The 18,508-nt window shown below is 40.0% G+C and overlaps 2 protein-coding genes across 3 annotated transcripts; both read right to left on the bottom strand.

Annotated features, from left to right (window-relative positions):
* Positions 1-281: 281 nt before the first annotated feature.
* Positions 282-10,021, bottom strand: glce (glucuronic acid epimerase). 2 transcript variants are annotated; one of them, XR_015428029.1, is made up of 8 exons: positions 9,747-10,021; positions 8,282-8,539; positions 7,294-7,496; positions 5,822-5,961; positions 5,030-5,266; positions 3,537-4,571; positions 2,811-2,941; positions 282-1,472 (listed from the first exon to the last, which is right to left on the bottom strand). XR_015428029.1 is itself a non-coding variant. In XM_022234631.2 (7 exons), exons 1-6 carry the CDS (start codon positions 9,750-9,752, stop codon positions 3,541-3,543), a joined length of 1,875 nt encoding a protein of 624 aa, XP_022090323.2. In that variant the 5' UTR covers positions 9,753-10,020; the 3' UTR covers positions 282-2,941; positions 3,537-3,540. The 2 variants fall into 2 exon arrangements, 1 of the variants encoding a protein (XP_022090323.2); XM_022234631.2 differs by having other exon boundaries at positions 282-2,941; positions 9,747-10,020.
* Positions 10,022-10,899: 878 nt separating this feature from the next.
* LOC110979150 (translocation protein SEC62-like) lies at positions 10,900-18,489 on the bottom strand. The gene is made up of 8 exons (XM_022234712.2): positions 18,339-18,489; positions 16,950-17,064; positions 16,460-16,565; positions 15,399-15,594; positions 14,930-15,025; positions 14,285-14,345; positions 13,974-14,093; positions 10,900-12,859 (listed from the first exon to the last, which is right to left on the bottom strand). The coding sequence occupies exons 1-8, from the start codon at positions 18,378-18,380 to the stop codon at positions 12,423-12,425; spliced, it is 1,173 nt and encodes a 390-aa protein (XP_022090404.2). The 5' UTR covers positions 18,381-18,489; the 3' UTR covers positions 10,900-12,422.
* Between the last annotated feature and the right edge of the window lie 19 nt (positions 18,490-18,508).

Raw genomic sequence — 18,508 nt, 5'->3', positions numbered from 1 at the left:
ATTAGAATAATTACATTTGCACAGGTTAAATGTACACCAGTTGAGAGCTTTCAGCCTTGTAAACGACAACGTCACCACCCTCCACTTCAATTCCAAACTCTGTCGAATCTTTCCCTTTGCTTCCGATCCTCCTTAAGCTCTCAGGAGTTGCATTTACAATTGTCCATGTACGCATTTTTCTAATTCCAGCGATAAAATCCTATTTCTGCTACTGTATGAGTGGAAGGGAGCCCAATAAATTAATTCTATGGTGCAAGTAACACTTTCAGGCTTTTTTGGGGGGGAGAGTGAAGGATGCGTACACAGTCGTCACATTGTTAATGTACTTCTATTTCACTGTGGGATCGAGGCTGCTTTTCTTTCCTCAGTCCTGGTTCCAAACACACCATTATACACAGAACATACACCTGTACATTGTACATGTACATTGTAGCTTCATTCTCTACTGTTAACAAATACATATTCAGAGGTCAAATGTAGTCTAGCACACGCTTCGATTTAAACAAAAATAGGCTTCAAGACCATTGGCTTTATCGGCTTAGGGGCGAAAGCAGATCCAGAATTGTGGAGGTTTTAAAATTTAAAAAAAGGTTTTTTTTTTCAAATTTTTGTCTACGCTCTGACTGCTTTAGCACTGTACTTGCTTTGAGTATGGCATAAAACGATGCTTTACGACATGTGCACGTCAATTAACTCACTCATTATATGTGCAGTGGAGTCAATGTGATAAAGGACATTGAATTTTTACACCGATTCGAAGGACCTAATACTATTCAACTTAATTAACAGAACATATTAACTCGTGCTTGATTTGTTGATTAGCTGACTGTTATTCTGTCAACTTAACACTCATTTATGATTAGCCTATGTGTAAATGCATATTCAAGGCTGTCCTTCTGTCATCATAATACGGCCGTTTCACATTAGTGCACCACCAAGAGTTTGCAACGCATTGGCCAATCACAATGCGTGAAATTTGTCGACCCAATGCGCGTTTGGAAAGGGTCGACAAATTTCGCGCGTTACGATTGGCCAACATGTTGCGAACTCTTGGTGGCGCACTATTGTGAATCGTTCACATTGGGTCATTTGCGGCAGAACGCAAAAGAATTATTTCTAAAACTCGCAGTTGCTATGTTGGCACAAAGAATATTTACTGCTGAAAGGCCATGGGTGATATGTGGTTTGTCGATTATTGTTTCGTTTTCAAATGATTGTGAATTTAAAATTAGGAGCTGCAATCTACTTGAATGGTTGATCAGTTGATAAATCTTTTACTTTTAGTAACTGCATTGGAAGGGAAGTATTTTTAGTCTGACATTTATTGGTAGGAGCGAATGTGCCATAAGCCATTCCAATCACCATATCTACTTTATATTGACTTCTACACAGTGACAAAACTTAGTACGGCAGTGCAAAATTCTAAAACAGTACTTTTATACAGCTGACAACGATTTGAAATCTATCTTGACCTGTAAAAGAGATTACATTTTAAGCATTATTTCAGTATGTTACTACGAGGTTTATTTGGTGTATGATAACAAACTAATTAAAAAACTTGGAGTTAGCAATTAGTGAAGTTTGTTTTAAAAACAAAATGCTTTGAGCAAACCTTTTTGGGTGAAATACGAGCATTTTCCTGTGCTCTGGATGAGTACTGAAATGTGTACCTAAAAGTCTGCTAAAAAAGACTGTATACTTTCCCCAAAGATCACTTGACGTTTTGAAAGCCACGCCCTAAAAAGAAAAAAAATTCTCAGGACAACTGATCATTGAGTATAAAAAACCAATTAAACACTGTTCCAATTCAGATAGATAACAAGAAGTAGAATAGTACACGGTGCACTTGCTTTTATCTCTTTCAGATTTAAAGTGATTAGTATCACATATTATGACATCTTTACACGCAATTTATGTTTTCGTTAATAATGATGAATACCCTGTATAAACTCTTCTTAAGAACACACCACCAAACACTAGCTACATTTAAAGACCAAGGGCCAACACAAACAAATTCAGTATCGAAGCATTTTGACTGGATTCTCAAGGCGATCATTTCAAGGGACTTGGTGATGAATGAACCAAGGCTCCACCCATCACAGCTTCAATATTTGCTGCATCACTGCCTTGAGAATGGGACATCAATTTCTCACTGATGCAACTCACTTTCGTCATCGCCATTACCAGATCCTACCAATGATTTCTCTAAATGTAGAGCTAAACTTGATTGACATCTAACACATTCCATGGCTGTGCGGTATTTATCTATACACTGAATGTGTGAAATGCAATTACAACTGTAGTTAGTGGATTTAGAGCCAAACAGACCCCAGGAGAGCTCAACAGTGTTTCACTCATCAAAACCATAACTCAAGACAGATTTTAACCAAACAATTTACGTACTGTTTCAATAATAAAGCCACCTTATTCCTGCTTAAAGTTTGTAAAAAAAAACAAAATGATAACACAGTTTTTGAATTTAGCAGATTTCTTTTTAGGCTGTTTTTAACAACACTTTTTAAGGATATTCATCAGCCAAATACTGATTTGGACGAGGAGTAGAAAGGCAGGATATGGATACTTCACTTTGGAGTGCTTCAGTTTTCAAAAGCTTGGACTTTATTACACCGACCCACTTGAAATACAAGTGTGGTTACAGATTACAGATAATAAAGGCCTTGAAACAATTGCAATTCCCGTACTGTTTTCTACCCTCATTAAATGCCCTGCTGCATTTAATGACCTGGTCTCTCTCAGCAAGTCATACTGACCAAAAGTTTCTGGTAGATACAGAAAGACGATCCACTCACCCAGTATCCATGGACATCTGGGACAAGAGCTAAGCATCAGTGAGTGTTGGAGAAGTGCTCTCTTCTATCCTAGCTCAAAGATGCTGTATCATCTACAGACAGTCAGGTTACATCACAGATGCCTGGATCACCTTGACAAATTATGTCAACAGAGTCAAAGGAAGTAAAAGATTACATAGATAATCTTGATGAGTAGTGAAACATTTGATTATTTGTATTACCAAAGAGGACTGAATTGCAAAAATATAATTCATGTATGCTTTACGAACTTTGCAATTTCATAGCAGGTCCACAGTTCATGATTTCAAACACATGTAGTGCCTTGACTGTGCAGGAGTTTTAACGAATTTGGTACAAGCCAACATTGTTCATCCCAACCTTCCCAGATCCTTCAAAATCTCTTACATGTGAGTTTTAGGATTTTGAAGGGTTAAGGTTAAGATCCTGCTACTACATGTATTAGACTATTCTTTGCAAATACATTTTACAAAAGTGTCAGCTGTATCTTTATATTGATTTTACATCTATCAAAACTTCAAGGTTCTATACAGAAAATTAGAATTGACAACAGATGACATCTACCTTGTTCTTAAAAAGTTAACGAGGCTGACAATTCAAAAGTGCACAGAATCCTTCCCAAAAGGCAACTTTTTTCTCCAAAATGGGAAATGACACCTGACACAGCATAGTTGACCCTTTACTGAGCAGCAAACAACTTAAACCCACCTGATCAATTGTGTTTGGCTCTGATGCCTTTGGTATAGCCAAGCCAGCGATCTAGGGTCGTCTTGAAGACTGGATCTTGATCTATGGAAGTCAACAGCTGCAGCTGAGCAATATGAGTTGCATGATAATCCCAACGTGCTAGATTTGGAGCTCGTCCTAAAGTCACATGACGCAAATCGTAGATTGTACCCGTCCCTCCATCATACAATAAGAGGAATTTTCGAAGGGATTGCATCCCATCTTCAAAAAGCTGAGCTGCTTCCCGGCCTTCCTCCGGTGAGGCTATCTTCATTAGATCATACAAGCCAATCAGGCTGTAGATGAAGCCGTTGAGAACATAGGAGCTGGGTGTGGTCGGGTATTCCTCGTACCACGTGTACTTATCAAAAAGAATGGCCTTTACACCACCCTCTGAAGACAAAATCTTGTAAAGTTTGGTTGCCCTTAAGCAAGCATCTAGGTATCTCCTGTCTTTAGTCTTGTAGTAAGCTCTAATGAGAGTGGAGATAGCCTGGCCTTGTGCCATAGCAGAGTACCAACCTGGTGACAGAGTCTGGAACCCCGTCCCAAGGAACCTCTCCACCTTTACCGGCCACCCTCCCTTGCCGTCCTGGTTCTTCAGCAACCAGTTGGCAGCGTCGAAAAACTGCGTCATATGGCTGGACGAGGACAGAGTCACGTTGTCAATCCGTCCGAATCCATGTACTGAGAACTTGAGTACTTTACCTAGTACTGTTTGAACACTGGTCACATACTTCTTGTTGGTCTGACCAAGACCTTTCTGGTAGTCTACTAACAAATCACGGGTGATTTTCCGCCACTTATGGCAGGGTCCAATCCCGTAATAGATATGGCTTCCTTTATGGATCACTTTATCACCTGTGGCCATATAGTGGATACTGTGCGTCTTGTCTTTTTCGTCCTGAACGGTCACCGTGATTGTTGCATTGCTCATGAGGATTAAGTCAAAGGAGAGAACAAACAAGCGTCTATTGTTTAGAGGAAGAGTTGCCCCTTGGCCAAGAGATAATGTATCTGCCGGAAAAAAAAACAAACGAAAAACAACCTGATTTCCATGAACCATCAGTCATCAGAAATTAATCAGAAACAAAACTAAAACACCTTTGGAGGAAAGAGATGTTATTATACTCACTGTTACCACTAAAATACTTTAACCCAATCCTTTATAATGAACTGTCAATCTTGGAGACCAAGATTCATCTGTAAAAGCATCTTCTCACACATGTACCAAGAGTATACAGTAGAATTGCTTCTGAATATAAAAGGACAGCCACTGCGAGTATATGGGTTAAATTTGAACAAATGAGATAATTTTGATGTATCATGTTTCTAATAAATTTGTCAAGGCCAGCTGCTGCCTCAGGGCTGAATTTCAGAAAGCAAGTAAGTAAAATAACCACTTGATACCCAGTAAAAACATTTGGCTTCAAATAGCAATTATCATTCTGGTGTTGACTTATTGTATGACTTACCGCTGGTCTGAAATTCAATGACATTTGATCTTGCTGTGTCGTCGTAGACCGCTGAAATTTGACTGGCTCGATCAGCAAGGTTCCATCTCTCTACATCACCTTCCTCTCCGTTCTCAAAGACTTTAATTTTAGGTTCCTTGGCAGTCAGATTCTTACTGTAATGACTCAGGCCAAACTGAGCCACTTGGATGGCGTAAAAGTAACCCTGGACCCCCCACTGAATGGAGATAGGCACGCCTAGAAAGAAAACCAATGATAAACAACTCAAAAACTCAAACATGAAATGAAATCCCTCTCGACAGAAACAATATTCCTATTGATGTGGCATAACTCAGTATGACCTACTGCTGGTTTTTTTTGTTTTGTTTTTTTTAGTTATTTTTCCAAATACTTACTTCATGGATGTGCTTTCTTGCGTTACTTTTCTATTTGGGTTTTGGGAGACATAGGCTTTTTGGCGACAGTTTGTTTATTAACTTTTATGTTTTCCTGGGAAGCCTGCTGTATCTTGTGTTTGTCTTGCATTTGGAATTGCCCAAATAAATATTATAATTATTACAGGAATTGTTTGCCTAGAGCCTTCCTACCTCAACCTTTGATCAAAAACCAGACATCTCGTTTCTCTTGTTAATAACCTAGAGTCTGCAGCTCTTTCTGATCAACCTGCTGACTTTGATCACAGCCAGCACATTACATGCCTCTACCTGAAAGAAATCTAGCCACTTAAATGGCTTCAATAGGAACCTGTATTCTTGTAAGCCGTTAGCCAAGTCATTCTGAATAAAGACTTACCTTCCACCCCACTTATCATTTTAACTCTCTCTCTTGGTTCCACGTTGTAATGACCAAATGACATAAATTCTCCCTCTGGTCTGTAGGGAGCTTGCTGGTAGATGCGAGCCACGCTGTGTTGCCATTCAAAGCGATCGTAGCTAAAACATAAAAGACAAAACGAGGACATAAAAAGCATTAGTCCTGAACTTACAACCTAAGATGTTGTGACATTGAAAATCTTTGCTTAATTCTGACGTTCAGCTGTACCTTCAGTTATTTTACTTTTATTATTCTCTGTCTCCTCTATCTTGTAATTACAGCTACATATGGATATTATTGTGACATATAAGAAACCAGGCCATGAACAAGCCTTTGCTTACTGCTTCGTATCCGCCATTTATCATTTATTTTTCCATTCTGTAATAACTTTGTTTCTTTATATTGTGATATCTGTATGGAAAATAAACCAAACCAATTAAGATTCACCCCCCTAAACAAACAAGGCTTAAATCTACACCTGTACATGGGTTATTTTCTCAAAAGTCTGACATTGTCCTCCAACTTCCGAAAATCTGAAAATAATTAACTGTCTTTTGTTTTTTTATGTCTGCTAAGGAGGTTCTAAATGTCACAAATGACACGTCTTTAAAAATTACTTGTAGTCATCACTTGATGCTGACTTTCACTAAAAAAACCTCTAATCTGAATAGTGTATTAACCCTAACCCCCTCGGGACCATGGAAATCCTGCATAACCTTGTTGGGTTCAGCATGGTTAGGATTAACAGTTGCAATGATGGCAGGTTGAATACCAAGAAGAATGCAAAGTGTAATAGAGAGGAAGTGGGGAGACAGGTGTTTGCACAGCTGTTTTGCCTGTGGCAAATAACAAGCATGATGATCCCTGGAGCTCCTTTGGAGAACTTCTCCAGTTTCAGTTTCATTTTTAAAATAGAGTTAATTGACAGTGAAAAAGTTTCACGTTTCTGTCAAATTATATACATGTACAAAAACAAAATGCACTTTGGAATCACTTAGCTCAGAGTGTAAGTTGACAATAGGTCTACTGCAGCACAGAAATATAGATACTTCCGTGACAATTTAAGTGATGAACATTTTCCTTCAAGACAACAATTCAAACGTAAATTGGCAAAATGGACTGGAAAACTTTTGATATTAGGACTGTCTGTGATGGTTGTACACAGGTGGTTCAGCTTCAGCAGTCAAAGAAATCTGGATCCTCCTTTCCTTCATTCATCATAAGGTATTCAGATGCTCAAAACCAAGAATTTGATTTGCTTTGCCATGCTGCTAAAGAAATTAATAGGCAGACAACATCTGAAACCAGCTAGCACAGATTAGCAAGCTGCCGCCTTCTGCAGCCCATTGCAGCCCACTCTGCTCCTCTGCGGCCAACTGCAGTCCACTTCCACCTACTGCGGCCCATTAACGCCCACCGTGGCCCTGCAGAGTCACAAAGTCTCAACTCACCCATCATATTCGGCAATCTTCCCATACACCTCAAAGTATTTCTCTATAAAGGAGAATGGCAGATAGACCTCTTGTCCTTCACGTCGTCCTTGAATGGTGTAGTCACCGTTGATGAGACATTCAATCTCTTGATAGGAAATTCCTGACGAACGCAGGTCACTCTTAATCAGGTTGTTTGATTGATGAGGTTTGTCTTCATTCACCTGAAATGACAAAGTTCATGGCTATTTCAAAACCAAGTTAGCACTGTGGTACCTTCCTTGCTTTTGCTGTAAACTTCCTCCTGGTTCAAAATGTAGATCATCTATATGTATGTAAACGATATCGCGGATAAGCAGGAGGTTCGAGTCCCACTCACGACAATTTGTGAAGTTTTTTTTATAAACTTTCAAATGCACCGAGAATGTAGAGCCTAAGAACATGAAGAAAGAGTGTGACCTGATTTTCCAATTGACATTTGGGCTCTTTCTCTGCTTAAACTTGATCTTTCCTTGATTGTCTTCTCAAGAGAATCTGACAAAATTGTGGTGGGACTAGAGTAAAAGTTTCCTGGGCTTATGGTTTGCTGCTATCATTTGAATTGCAAGCTCAACACATTTCATGCATGATCTTTGGTCTCTACACAATTAAGTTTCCAACAATCTCACCATCTTGGCCAAATGTCACTTTGATGGCAAGCATTCAGGTGCCGATATGGTCACATGATAAAGTTGGAAATAAATTAGCATGTGCTGTACAGCGGGTATTGTAGCCAAGTCTATCTGTGTAAAATCATGCCTTTTACACGGGGCTGATTTCTTAGATCTCCTATGCATCAACTATTGAAAAGACAGGTTACCAACTAAATTGTCATGGTCTGTACACTGCCTGTGACTGGTCCCCTGCCAAATTCTAGCTTAGCACGTAAATACACCAAGCAAGATTTTCCACCCCCGTAGAGTGATGAAATTGACTCCAGAATGCAAGGTCTCATCAGAGGGGTACCCACCTGTCCACGAAACCTTAAACTCTGACCAAGACTGGGCCGCTGCAAAGATCCCGTCTCCGCCTCCTGACTCTGATGTGGCTCCGCCTTGCTCCTGAGTTTGATTGTGCCACCCTCTCCCCCACTGTCCACGCAGGCCAGGCGATAAGTCAGAATGTTGGACAGCACTAAGACGACCACCAAGACTGGAAGACGACAGACGGACCGGGACTTGAACAACCTCATAGCAGGGGAGGATGTCAGGTGACTGGGAGAGGAATGCTGTATCAAGCAACATCACATCAAGCAATCAAAGAAACATACATGTAGCATGAGGAAAATACCATGAATATTGAAGTTTATCTTAGACAGGAATCAAGCATTAATAATGCCATTCTGTAAGAGGCATAAGTCATTACTAATAATTTTGTTAGAGGAACAATATTCAAAATACATGTACTGGGTAAAATATAAAAGACTGAAATTGAAACTAAAGTTGATTGAAAGAAGAGAAGTTCACATGTAAATATATTTTCCACCAAGATTCAATGACTTTTGTACTTGTACAAGTATCATGACATGTACGTGTGCAAAAATTATGATGATTTCAATGACGTTCAGTATTTAATTTGACTTAAACTAAACGGGTTAACAAACATGACAAGCTTGCGGCAAACTGCATGCTCAGTATTTCAGAATCTTGACTGGATATCACCATTAGGCATCATCATCCAGTGTGACTACACGCCGGCGCTGTGCAAGCAGGAATGAAATCTTCCAATAAAAAATAAATCATGCTACAGCAGTACAACAACAGAACGCAAGCAACGAATTTCCAATGTGTATCCCAGAAACTATCCGGGTATGTCGGGCTCAAGTAACTATCCACTGGGTTGAATGTTGAAAGAGCACAAATTTTGAAATTACGAGAGATGTGAACTGCTTAATACTGACTATTTTTACACTGCTGACAGTGACCTACACCGATATGACTGACCAAAGCAAAATAAGAAATGACCAGACATGCCGCGCCAGAGCACGGCTTCTTAGTTCAGTGAAATTAAGCCTAGGCCTATCATGCCACCTAGGCCTACATGTATTTCTTTTCAGACATGTCACTTGTCAGAAACATCTCCAATCAGCCAATGAAAATTTCCAACGAACATGATGGATGAACATGATGGATGAGATGAGGTAGAAGGAGGTTGTATTCCTTCCGACCTGATGTGGAATGGTGACTGATTTTCTAATCCTCGACCACAAACACTCGAGCATACAGGTACTTACAATGATACTACTTACTTAATTTACTAGCATAGGCCTCATGCCATGCCTAGGGACCCTCACTCTGGCTCAGTCCAATATCTCGCCACATAACCTTTTTTCTAGGTCGTAAAAGACCCGACAGCCAACCCAGAATGCCTCATTGTTGAATTCTATCCCAACAGGAAGATGTTCTTCCGTCGCAAATACTGAAAAATCTGCTTACCTTCATACGTTCTTCGTCTTTTGCTACCTTTTCGTCTTGACCAAAACATCACATTCCTCCCAATTAGTTCACATCGCGAACGCAGCTGTAGTACCTACACCATAGTTGCAAAACGTGTAGTTCATGTTGCGACTTTCCTCCTTCTGTACATGAAACTGAAAAAAATGAAGATTCCAAGATATCTCGATAAACAGCTGCTACTTAGAAATTAAGGAAGTTTGCTACTGCCAAATTTTCCCCGAGTTGACAAACAAATGATAAATAACTAAATGGGATGAAATACATGTTTTTAGAAAATTATTGAGAAGAGGGCGCTTTTGGACTGGCACTTTCCGTCCAAGAGAGGGCGTCATAACAATATAAACACACTTTATCATTGTATGGGACAACCTGGCACCTGGTGTAACTAACTTCCGGTACAATAATAGACGGAAAACACGCTTCCCGCTTTGTTTTCTTGTGCTGTTTCCTATTTCCACTCGATGGATCGCGTCCCTACTGCCATAGGAGAGAGCACTGCTATCGACTCTATCAAATCCAGCTTGTTCATCCTGGGTACTGAGGACATCATACAAAGTCATAGAACCGCGCTCACCCTCTTGACTATATCTGCCCGTTTTAGGGGCGGATTCAGCAATTTTACCATGGCGGGGGGGGGGAGTCAGGCCGGAGTTTTGTTTTTTAATGTCTCATATTTTGCGGACGAGGATGGTACAACATATACTTTGTTTTGTACTTGCTTTAGTTTTTTTTGTTTTTGTTTTAATGGCGCTTTCACCAACTCGGGCTATTTGCGCCAACAACGGTACGTTTATTCATACACTTTATTCATCACATTACGGAGTTAGGAAGAAGGTCCAGTTTTAGAGGCAGGAGGAAACCGGAGTACTCAGAGAAAACCTGCGAGAGCGAGTATTTAGTTCTTTTTATTATTTTCCCCATTTTTACTTGTGTTTTGGTCTCTGAGCATTGCGGTTTTTTGCGCAGTACGAAGCAGAAACAGAAGGGCACGTTAACAAAACGTGACAGCACTGTTACAAGTCCATGAGGTTCTATTCACTGACGATAAGCTACAGAAACGATTATTTTTTAGTGGTTGCCACAAATGTTAATATCCAAACACGCCAAATCACACAGGAATGAAACAAATGACTTCTTGAATATAGTTTAATTTTCTCGACAGATTTTTGCACGGTACTGGACACGAGTTACACATGTAATTACAAGTATAGTAGCAATAGATACGCGATTAATTTAACTATCAATACAAGAGCACATGCTGTTCATGTGGACATAATTTGCGCTCGTTAATAGGAACATGGTGACAGCAACCTCAAGCTCTAGCTTGGAAATTATATCAGTATCAACTGCTCCCGCGCAGGTCCCTCAAGAAGAAAGCCAAAAAAACCATCAGGAAAATCATGACATTTAGTCACTCGTCTCAGATTGGGAAAGGAGGAAGATAGAATAAAGTATTTTAACAGAAACAATGAACAGTAATCATGACAGCAGAGAAACAAACCATTTAATAAAGGCCACTCTGCAATTAGCGTGCCCCTATTTATCATAGTCGTGAGCTCCAGTAGCTATCTCAGCTCTAGACTGACACATACATGTACGTATGTACATTATTAATCAGCGAGAAAAAAAGAAACAACTCACAGAGCCATAATGAATGCATTACACCTAACCATGCTGAACCCAACAAGGTTATGTAGGATTTCAATGGTCCCTAGGGGTTAGGGTTAAAAAAATACTAGCATCCTCTACTCCTCTCAGCCATGCAAACAAATAAAAATCGGGACAAAGGTTGTCTGAAGAGTTTTTCCGACATCTTAACCTGTAGGCCAACATTTTTCCTCGAAGAAAAAAGAATTTGAACAGAATTAAAATACTTATAGCCGCTACATGTATGGCATCAATTAGCATAAAGGGCTGAAGAATGCAAAATACATTTACTGACTAGTTCCCCATCAGACGTTTGTTGGTCATAAATATTTGCCTTTTTTACAAGATTTACAGATTGTGAAGCTCAACGCAACTAGTACTTAAGGCTTCAAAGTGGTTTCAATTTAAAGTGCTAAGTTACTGTCAAAAACATAATGAAAGAAAATGCATTTTCCACCCGTGGACCACGCAAAGGACCTTCCTTAGAACGTAGGTTACAGTTTCTACTTCCAACACAATGGACAAATCACTCAAAGTTCCCAGGAATAAACATGATCAATTTTAAAGAAATTCTTGTAAGAATAGCCAGCTCCAAAGTATAATTATTTCTCTTAGGTTTTGAAAGTTAGACCCTAATACCTGGTTGGTTTATCAAGCTATGTGTAATCTAAACAAATCAACTGGACTTTTGCTGGCTCATTAAAATTTCCAAAATAATAAAATCTGGCACATAAGTATACTACCATCACAGTGCTGGAATGCTCTACAACCATTCACTTAGTACTCATAAATGATCTCTTGAGTATCAAAATACAACTTTCGTCTGACATGTCCATGCCCTATTGGCTTGCAAGATTTCTCAAGTCTGAAATCTGCCAAATTTGTCTGGTTTTAAACCACACTTCCTTGGAATATCTTTCCCCTTCAGACCATCTTCTGACCACACTTGGACCTGTAGACATTCCAGCACTGGTAGGACAATAATTGAAGTTTTCCTTTCACAGGGTTTCATGATTCTGTTTCTTCAGAGGTTGCTGAAATGTCTTCGGGCTCGATGATCTCAAATTCCTCTCGATTGTCTGGATTGGAGCTAGATCCACTGCCGTCCTCCTCAACTTTCTCATCGTCATCTTCATCATCTTCGTCCATCTTGTCCTCCTCAACATCCTCTCCTGCCTCCACAGATGGAGCCAGTACCTCCTCTGCGTCTTGGCCTTCCTCTTCTGCCTTTTCCTCCTCGTCCATCTTGGCCTTCTCTTCTTCTTCCTCTCCTTCGGCCAAGGTCTTTTCTTTGGTCGAGTCCGTGTCGGGTTTCTTTGCGTTGCACTCATAGAAAGGTTGAAAGGAGTCCAGTATTCCCACATCAGCAAGGAGATTGGGGAAGATCCAGAGATGGATACGTCCCATGGAGCCAGACCACAGAAGCACGAAGAGGATCAAACGAACTATAAAGAGATAAAGTGGCCAAATCAGTCAAATATTGGATTTACTCAAACCAGTTTGATATAGCATTATCATTATTAGGGATCAACTGATGATCGGACATCGGATCGGGCCGAAATCTCACATTTTTATTTAAGCATGAAAAAAAAAAGGTTTTTTTTTTAATTTGGTGAGATAAATGAACAGTAACACCATGGTTAAACCTGTGTAAAGTAGGCCTATCTCCAAAAATTACATCTTCACGATCCGTGCCGCAACAACTCAGTGCAGGAACCACGGACCCAAGGAGCAGTCAATGTACATGTACATTTGTCCCATTTCCATCGACCACCATGAAAAGAGTCAAGGAACTACACCGCATGTAGCACCTCGGGGTGTTGGTGATTAGTCTGAAAGAAGCCCGGGATTTAGCCTTTACTCAAGGCGTGCGTGGCTACCCGAACACACAATGCGCACCTCTGCCGTTGGCATGATGAAGATACCAACATGAGAGGCGAAGCCACGAGCTGAGCATGGTCCACACGTGCCATGCGTGTCTTGAATAAAGGCTAGCAGTGATTCAGCCGGCCCAAGGTGCTGTGTGTCCATTCTGCATGTACGTGTACTGTAAATGTACGCACTGTGTGAGTTGAGTTTGAATAAAACAGAACATCATGGGAGTGGTGACGTGCACAATTCTCTCAGTTAAGGCAAAACCTAATCCTATTAACGGTAATGTGTAAACTGATATTTTAAATTTTAAGGGAGTACACGTTCTGTGTTGTCTTGAGCAGGCCTACACCCTGTTAAGGTTGCGTTTTCAGTTATTGTCAGTAAAAACATTGGCATGGACATCGGATCGCAGTTACAGCCTACATCGGTTGATCGCTATTCATTATGTCTATTGGAGGTAAAAAATAAAGAAATCCTACTGATTTGAGGAAACATGTCATGATTCTAACGTTCTTATGACCCCCTGCAACGATGCAAGAGAAAGATTTTGAAAATACAAAGACAAGCAAAGTAATGACATACTAGGGCACCAGCAAACTGGCTGAACCTGTCTACGGAAACAGAGACGTGAGTAAAGTCCCCTTCCTACTATCCCCCTTTACAATGTCATTATTGTCAACCTACTTATTGCCAAGACCACGACAGTTCCCACCAATCCAGCTCCACCAAGACTCAGATAGTAAGTACCAGCTCTCATCCATGGAGGCCAGAGAGGAAAAAGGCAGACTGCAATAGCTCCAACAACTGGAAAAACAATCACGATAAATGACAGGTACTCAACAACCTGGACAACAGTATAATTGATTAATAGAAACATTGACGGACTGGGCAATATATCAGGAACATTGTGTAATTAAGTTCACTATATGGCACCAGAGACCCAGAGTATACCTAGTGAAATTTTATGGAGAAGACATGAAATGACACCAACTCACCCAAAAGTAAGCCGTAGACATAATACATTGGTTTAATAGGATCATAAATCCAAACGTAAGCCTGCAAACATGAAAAAAAGAGAGAAAATGAAACATTGGGTAAAAGTACAAGCCTGGAGAATTGACGTTGAGTCAGTGCTGTCTCTATGTAGCAACTCTGTGGCATGTCCCTCATATCAGTCAGTCTGTAGCTAGTCTGAAGGCTGTGTCAATTTGTCTCAAAATGGAGCTATATATGCAATCACACGTATGAAGCCAAACCATGGTTCACAATATGCACAATGCATGATATCTAGATGCTCAACCAACCATAAAAACTTCACGTGTGAAATTAGGCTCCTATAACATTCAGGCTTTATTTTCCTTAAAAAAAACCCTCCCTGCCCACAATTTCGACCCGGGATTCGAACCCACACCCCATGCATCACAAACCATTATGCTGTAATCGCTTAACTACCGCAATTCACACAGGTCGACAGTGTTTTTACTGTTGATATACCGATGAATGGCTGCAACGCGTGTCTAATACACATTGGACATGCGCAATACACACACAACCACCGTGGCTTGGCTTCATACGTATGGTTGCATATATATCTCCAAAATGACCCAAAGAGCAAACTCAGAAGATCCAAGCATACTTACATCATTTCCATCCCTGAAGACTTGATCCTCTGTGTGTTCTAGCTTGATCTTCCTTTTGCCTTCCTTGTTCTTCTTGCTTTTGGGACTCCCTTCATCCTGAAATAATGACCAGGGAAAATCCATCACTTGCGTTTGGGCATCATCGCATCAATGGTTACGAATCCCACTTGATCACTCAGGAATATCTCTCCAGAAGGTTAGAATCAGTCTCATGCACAGTCTTCATGCGATTAATGGAATGGTAAAACCTTAAAATACACCATGTTATACCGCTCATTTTATATAAAAACCAGCTAATACATGACATGATAAATTGACAAGTCAATATGTTAATATGGAGATGTCAATATTAAGATATCATAACGACTGAATCAATCATTATATCACAATGCATTTATATTGACCGGGCAGTAGTATAAAGTTGACTGGTTAACACTATTCTATGTGATCAGTCACTAGAATAACTCACCTTCTCAGTGATTTCTTTCTCTGGCTTCTCTTTGATTTCCTTCTTGTCTCCTTTTTCTTTCTTGCTTTTCGTCTCTCCTTTCTTCACATCTTTCTCGGTCTTTTCCTCCTTCTTCCCTTCCTTTTCTTTTTTTTCCTCCTTCTTGTTCTTTTTCACCACCTTCAGGGCACGATGGAACATTCCCTTGTGCAAAAGCCTGAACGGGGACAGAAATCAAACCCAATAAAGACCAGCTGTCAAATGCATGAACTATCATGCTGAGGAAACTTTGAAGACTTGCCTTATAATCAACTTGAGTTACAGTCGGTCAGTCAGTCAGTCCATGGGTAGTCATTTGTCAGTCAGTCACCAGTCAGACACTGTCATGGGAACTAGACAGAGGCAGATGGAGTTTCCCTTTGTGGGACTATGATACATGTATGCCCAATCATGTTCTATAAAAGTTTACATGGTTTGGTAGATATCGAAACAAAATCAAATCGTACCAAGCAAACAAGAATTCACAGATTGTCTCACCAATTTTCAAATCATCAAATTCACATCAATATTTCACATGGCGTCAAAAAGACATGTGACAAGAATTTAAGAGACTAATACAATGGTGCCTGGTTCTTCACAAAGGCAAGGTACGGTGTCATGGCGTCAAAAAGACAAGTGACGAGAGTTTAAGAGACTAATACAATGGTGCTTGGTTCTTCACAAAGGCAAGGAACGATGTCATGGCGTCAAAAAGACAAGTGACAAGAGTTTAACCCTCCTTTAGTTTTACAGCACAAATATGCACAAGTGCCCAAGGTCACTCTCTTGCACATTGGTGCAGTGCACAACACGACACAGCTGTGCTTCTTTGAGGTGTTTACCAAGTGACCCAAAGAGTGACTTCAGCATAGGAGGGTTAAGAGACTAATACAATGGTACCTGGTTCTTCACAAAGGCAAGGTACGGTGTCATGGCTTTATTAGAATATTTTATTCCCCAGTGAGCTTAACAGCTACATTCACAATACATGAGTCTTAGTTCTTTCAGACAGTGTAAAGCAGTAGAGGAGCTCATTATCATACCTGTCAAGATAATGCACCACTGAAGACCTCGTAGTGAATAAGATCTCGGTATTCCCTTTGCCTGTGGCCCACTTAGAATCCAACATCAAATCCACAGCCTTGGATCCTGCATTGTCAATCAAATCAGGATATGTGAAAATGGTTTCAGAATTTTAGCCCTACATTCCTAGGTGAGTCTGCTTCCAGAAACTTTCACAACTGACCACTGACAAGAAATCAAGGGAATTTTCTTTGCACTTGGACTTTGAAAAGATTCTACCCTCAATCATCCTACAAATCCCTAAAACAATTTGGATTTTAGAGGCTCTGGAGGAGTAAATACAATAGTGGTGATCAAATTTCTGCCAAAAAGGGTAGTTAGCTCAGTGCTTTTCAATGAAGATGTTCAACTGTACTAATCACAACAATAAAACTGTCAAGAATTCTATAACCTCAGTATCGCACCGTTATTAAATTCAAACTACAAGTTACCAAGCTATTCTGTTGATACCTGTGAAATACTCGACTTTATGTCCCATAAAGTTGCTGGTTTTAGTGGCAAGGTTAAAGCGAAGATGTTTGCCGATGGCTGTCTCTTCATCCGTAGGCTTCTCCACCGGCCCATCCTATGACATTCAATTAAGAAGGCATGAAATCCCCTCTGCTTTGCTTTTCCCTGCCCATCTTTAATATCCCCAAGCTAACAATTATTCACATACTTTTGAATTTGGCAAAATTTTGTTTATTTATAAACTGAGCTTTTTATGGTTTCACATTTTGCAGTTCAAATTTTGACAAAAATCCAACATGGAATGATATTTTCAAGAACATTAGATGTCACCAAAGTGAAGTAATGACATTATTTGCATGAGTTGGATCTGTTATAGTAAAACCTACATCACCAAACTTCATGCATATTGCAAAGTCATTATACAGCATTTTAGCTGTTCTTCTGAATAATCTGTAAAGAGAATCTCGAATTGGGAATAAATCTGTGATTATTTAGGTTATGCAGTTTGAGAATAAAAATTACATTTATTTGCCATATCTTGACTTCCCCCGTTTACTATGTCTCTCTTTTTAAATTTAATTTCAAGTAACACACCGAGTAAGTTCGATGCGTGAATATGTATGCACAAATTTAGGCCATTCCATGATTATCAATATTTTTCCCCTTTTTTAACACCTGGACAACGTGACATTAAGGCCCATAGAAAGAGTTTCATATATGGATGCCACTTGACACCCCGTGCACAAAGCCTAAGACTAAGAGACTGTTTCAGGCCTTCGTATTTTTCCTCCTGAATTGAACTCTTCTGGACATGTTTTGCTTTCTAATGCCATAATGGCTAACAGGTCGCTGTAGGGAGTAATTTATACTGATGTCCAAATATGAAACTCTTCCCGGGCCCGTTCATGGCATATGCATCATGCATGGCTCTATAATAGTCAATCATGTCAATAGGCCTAGGCCTACTATCATGACTATTACTTAGTATTATACTATTACTCATGTTACTAGCTGAATGGAGCGCTGAGCCTGTAGAGACGAGCACAAATCAATTTTCAGTTAAGTTGACTTCAGCAGGCGCTGAACACTCTACGTCCAGAATAAATCAATGAGACTGTTTCAATGTTTACAGTAGGCTATCTCATCTGGATAAAGCTTTGCCTAACTAGGCCTTTCGTGACACAGATATGACAGTCGGCCAACTGTTTGTTTGTGTGCAAAAATGGCAACAGCTGTCATGATCAACGCAATTCAAACCTTCCTAATTTTACAAATCTCAAAGCAATGCAGTATATAAGTATTGCCAAGCGAAAGAGGTTTCAATTGCTGACATTCCATATCATGACAAACCCAACTATACATCTCGGCTGTCACGAAATGGTCACTTACATCTCTCTTCTTTCGTCGTCGGCCTGGCTGACGCTCCGCCATGATTGTTGGCAATTATTGTTGTATCAATAGAGGGCGCCAGACGAAACAGGCGAACTCAGACGCAGGTACCGTTTGTTGTTGAGAATGCGGAAGCACACCCCGGACTCCATACCCAAATCAATTCTGGA

This window comes from Acanthaster planci, linkage group LG16 (genome assembly GCF_054643075.1).
Source record: "Acanthaster planci isolate LZ-2023a linkage group LG16, COTS_SCS, whole genome shotgun sequence".
In the NCBI taxonomy this organism is placed as follows: Eukaryota; Metazoa; Echinodermata; class Asteroidea; order Valvatida; family Acanthasteridae; genus Acanthaster; species Acanthaster planci.
The sequence above is the reverse complement of the archived record's forward strand: the minus strand, read 5'-3'. Positions and strand labels throughout refer to the sequence as shown.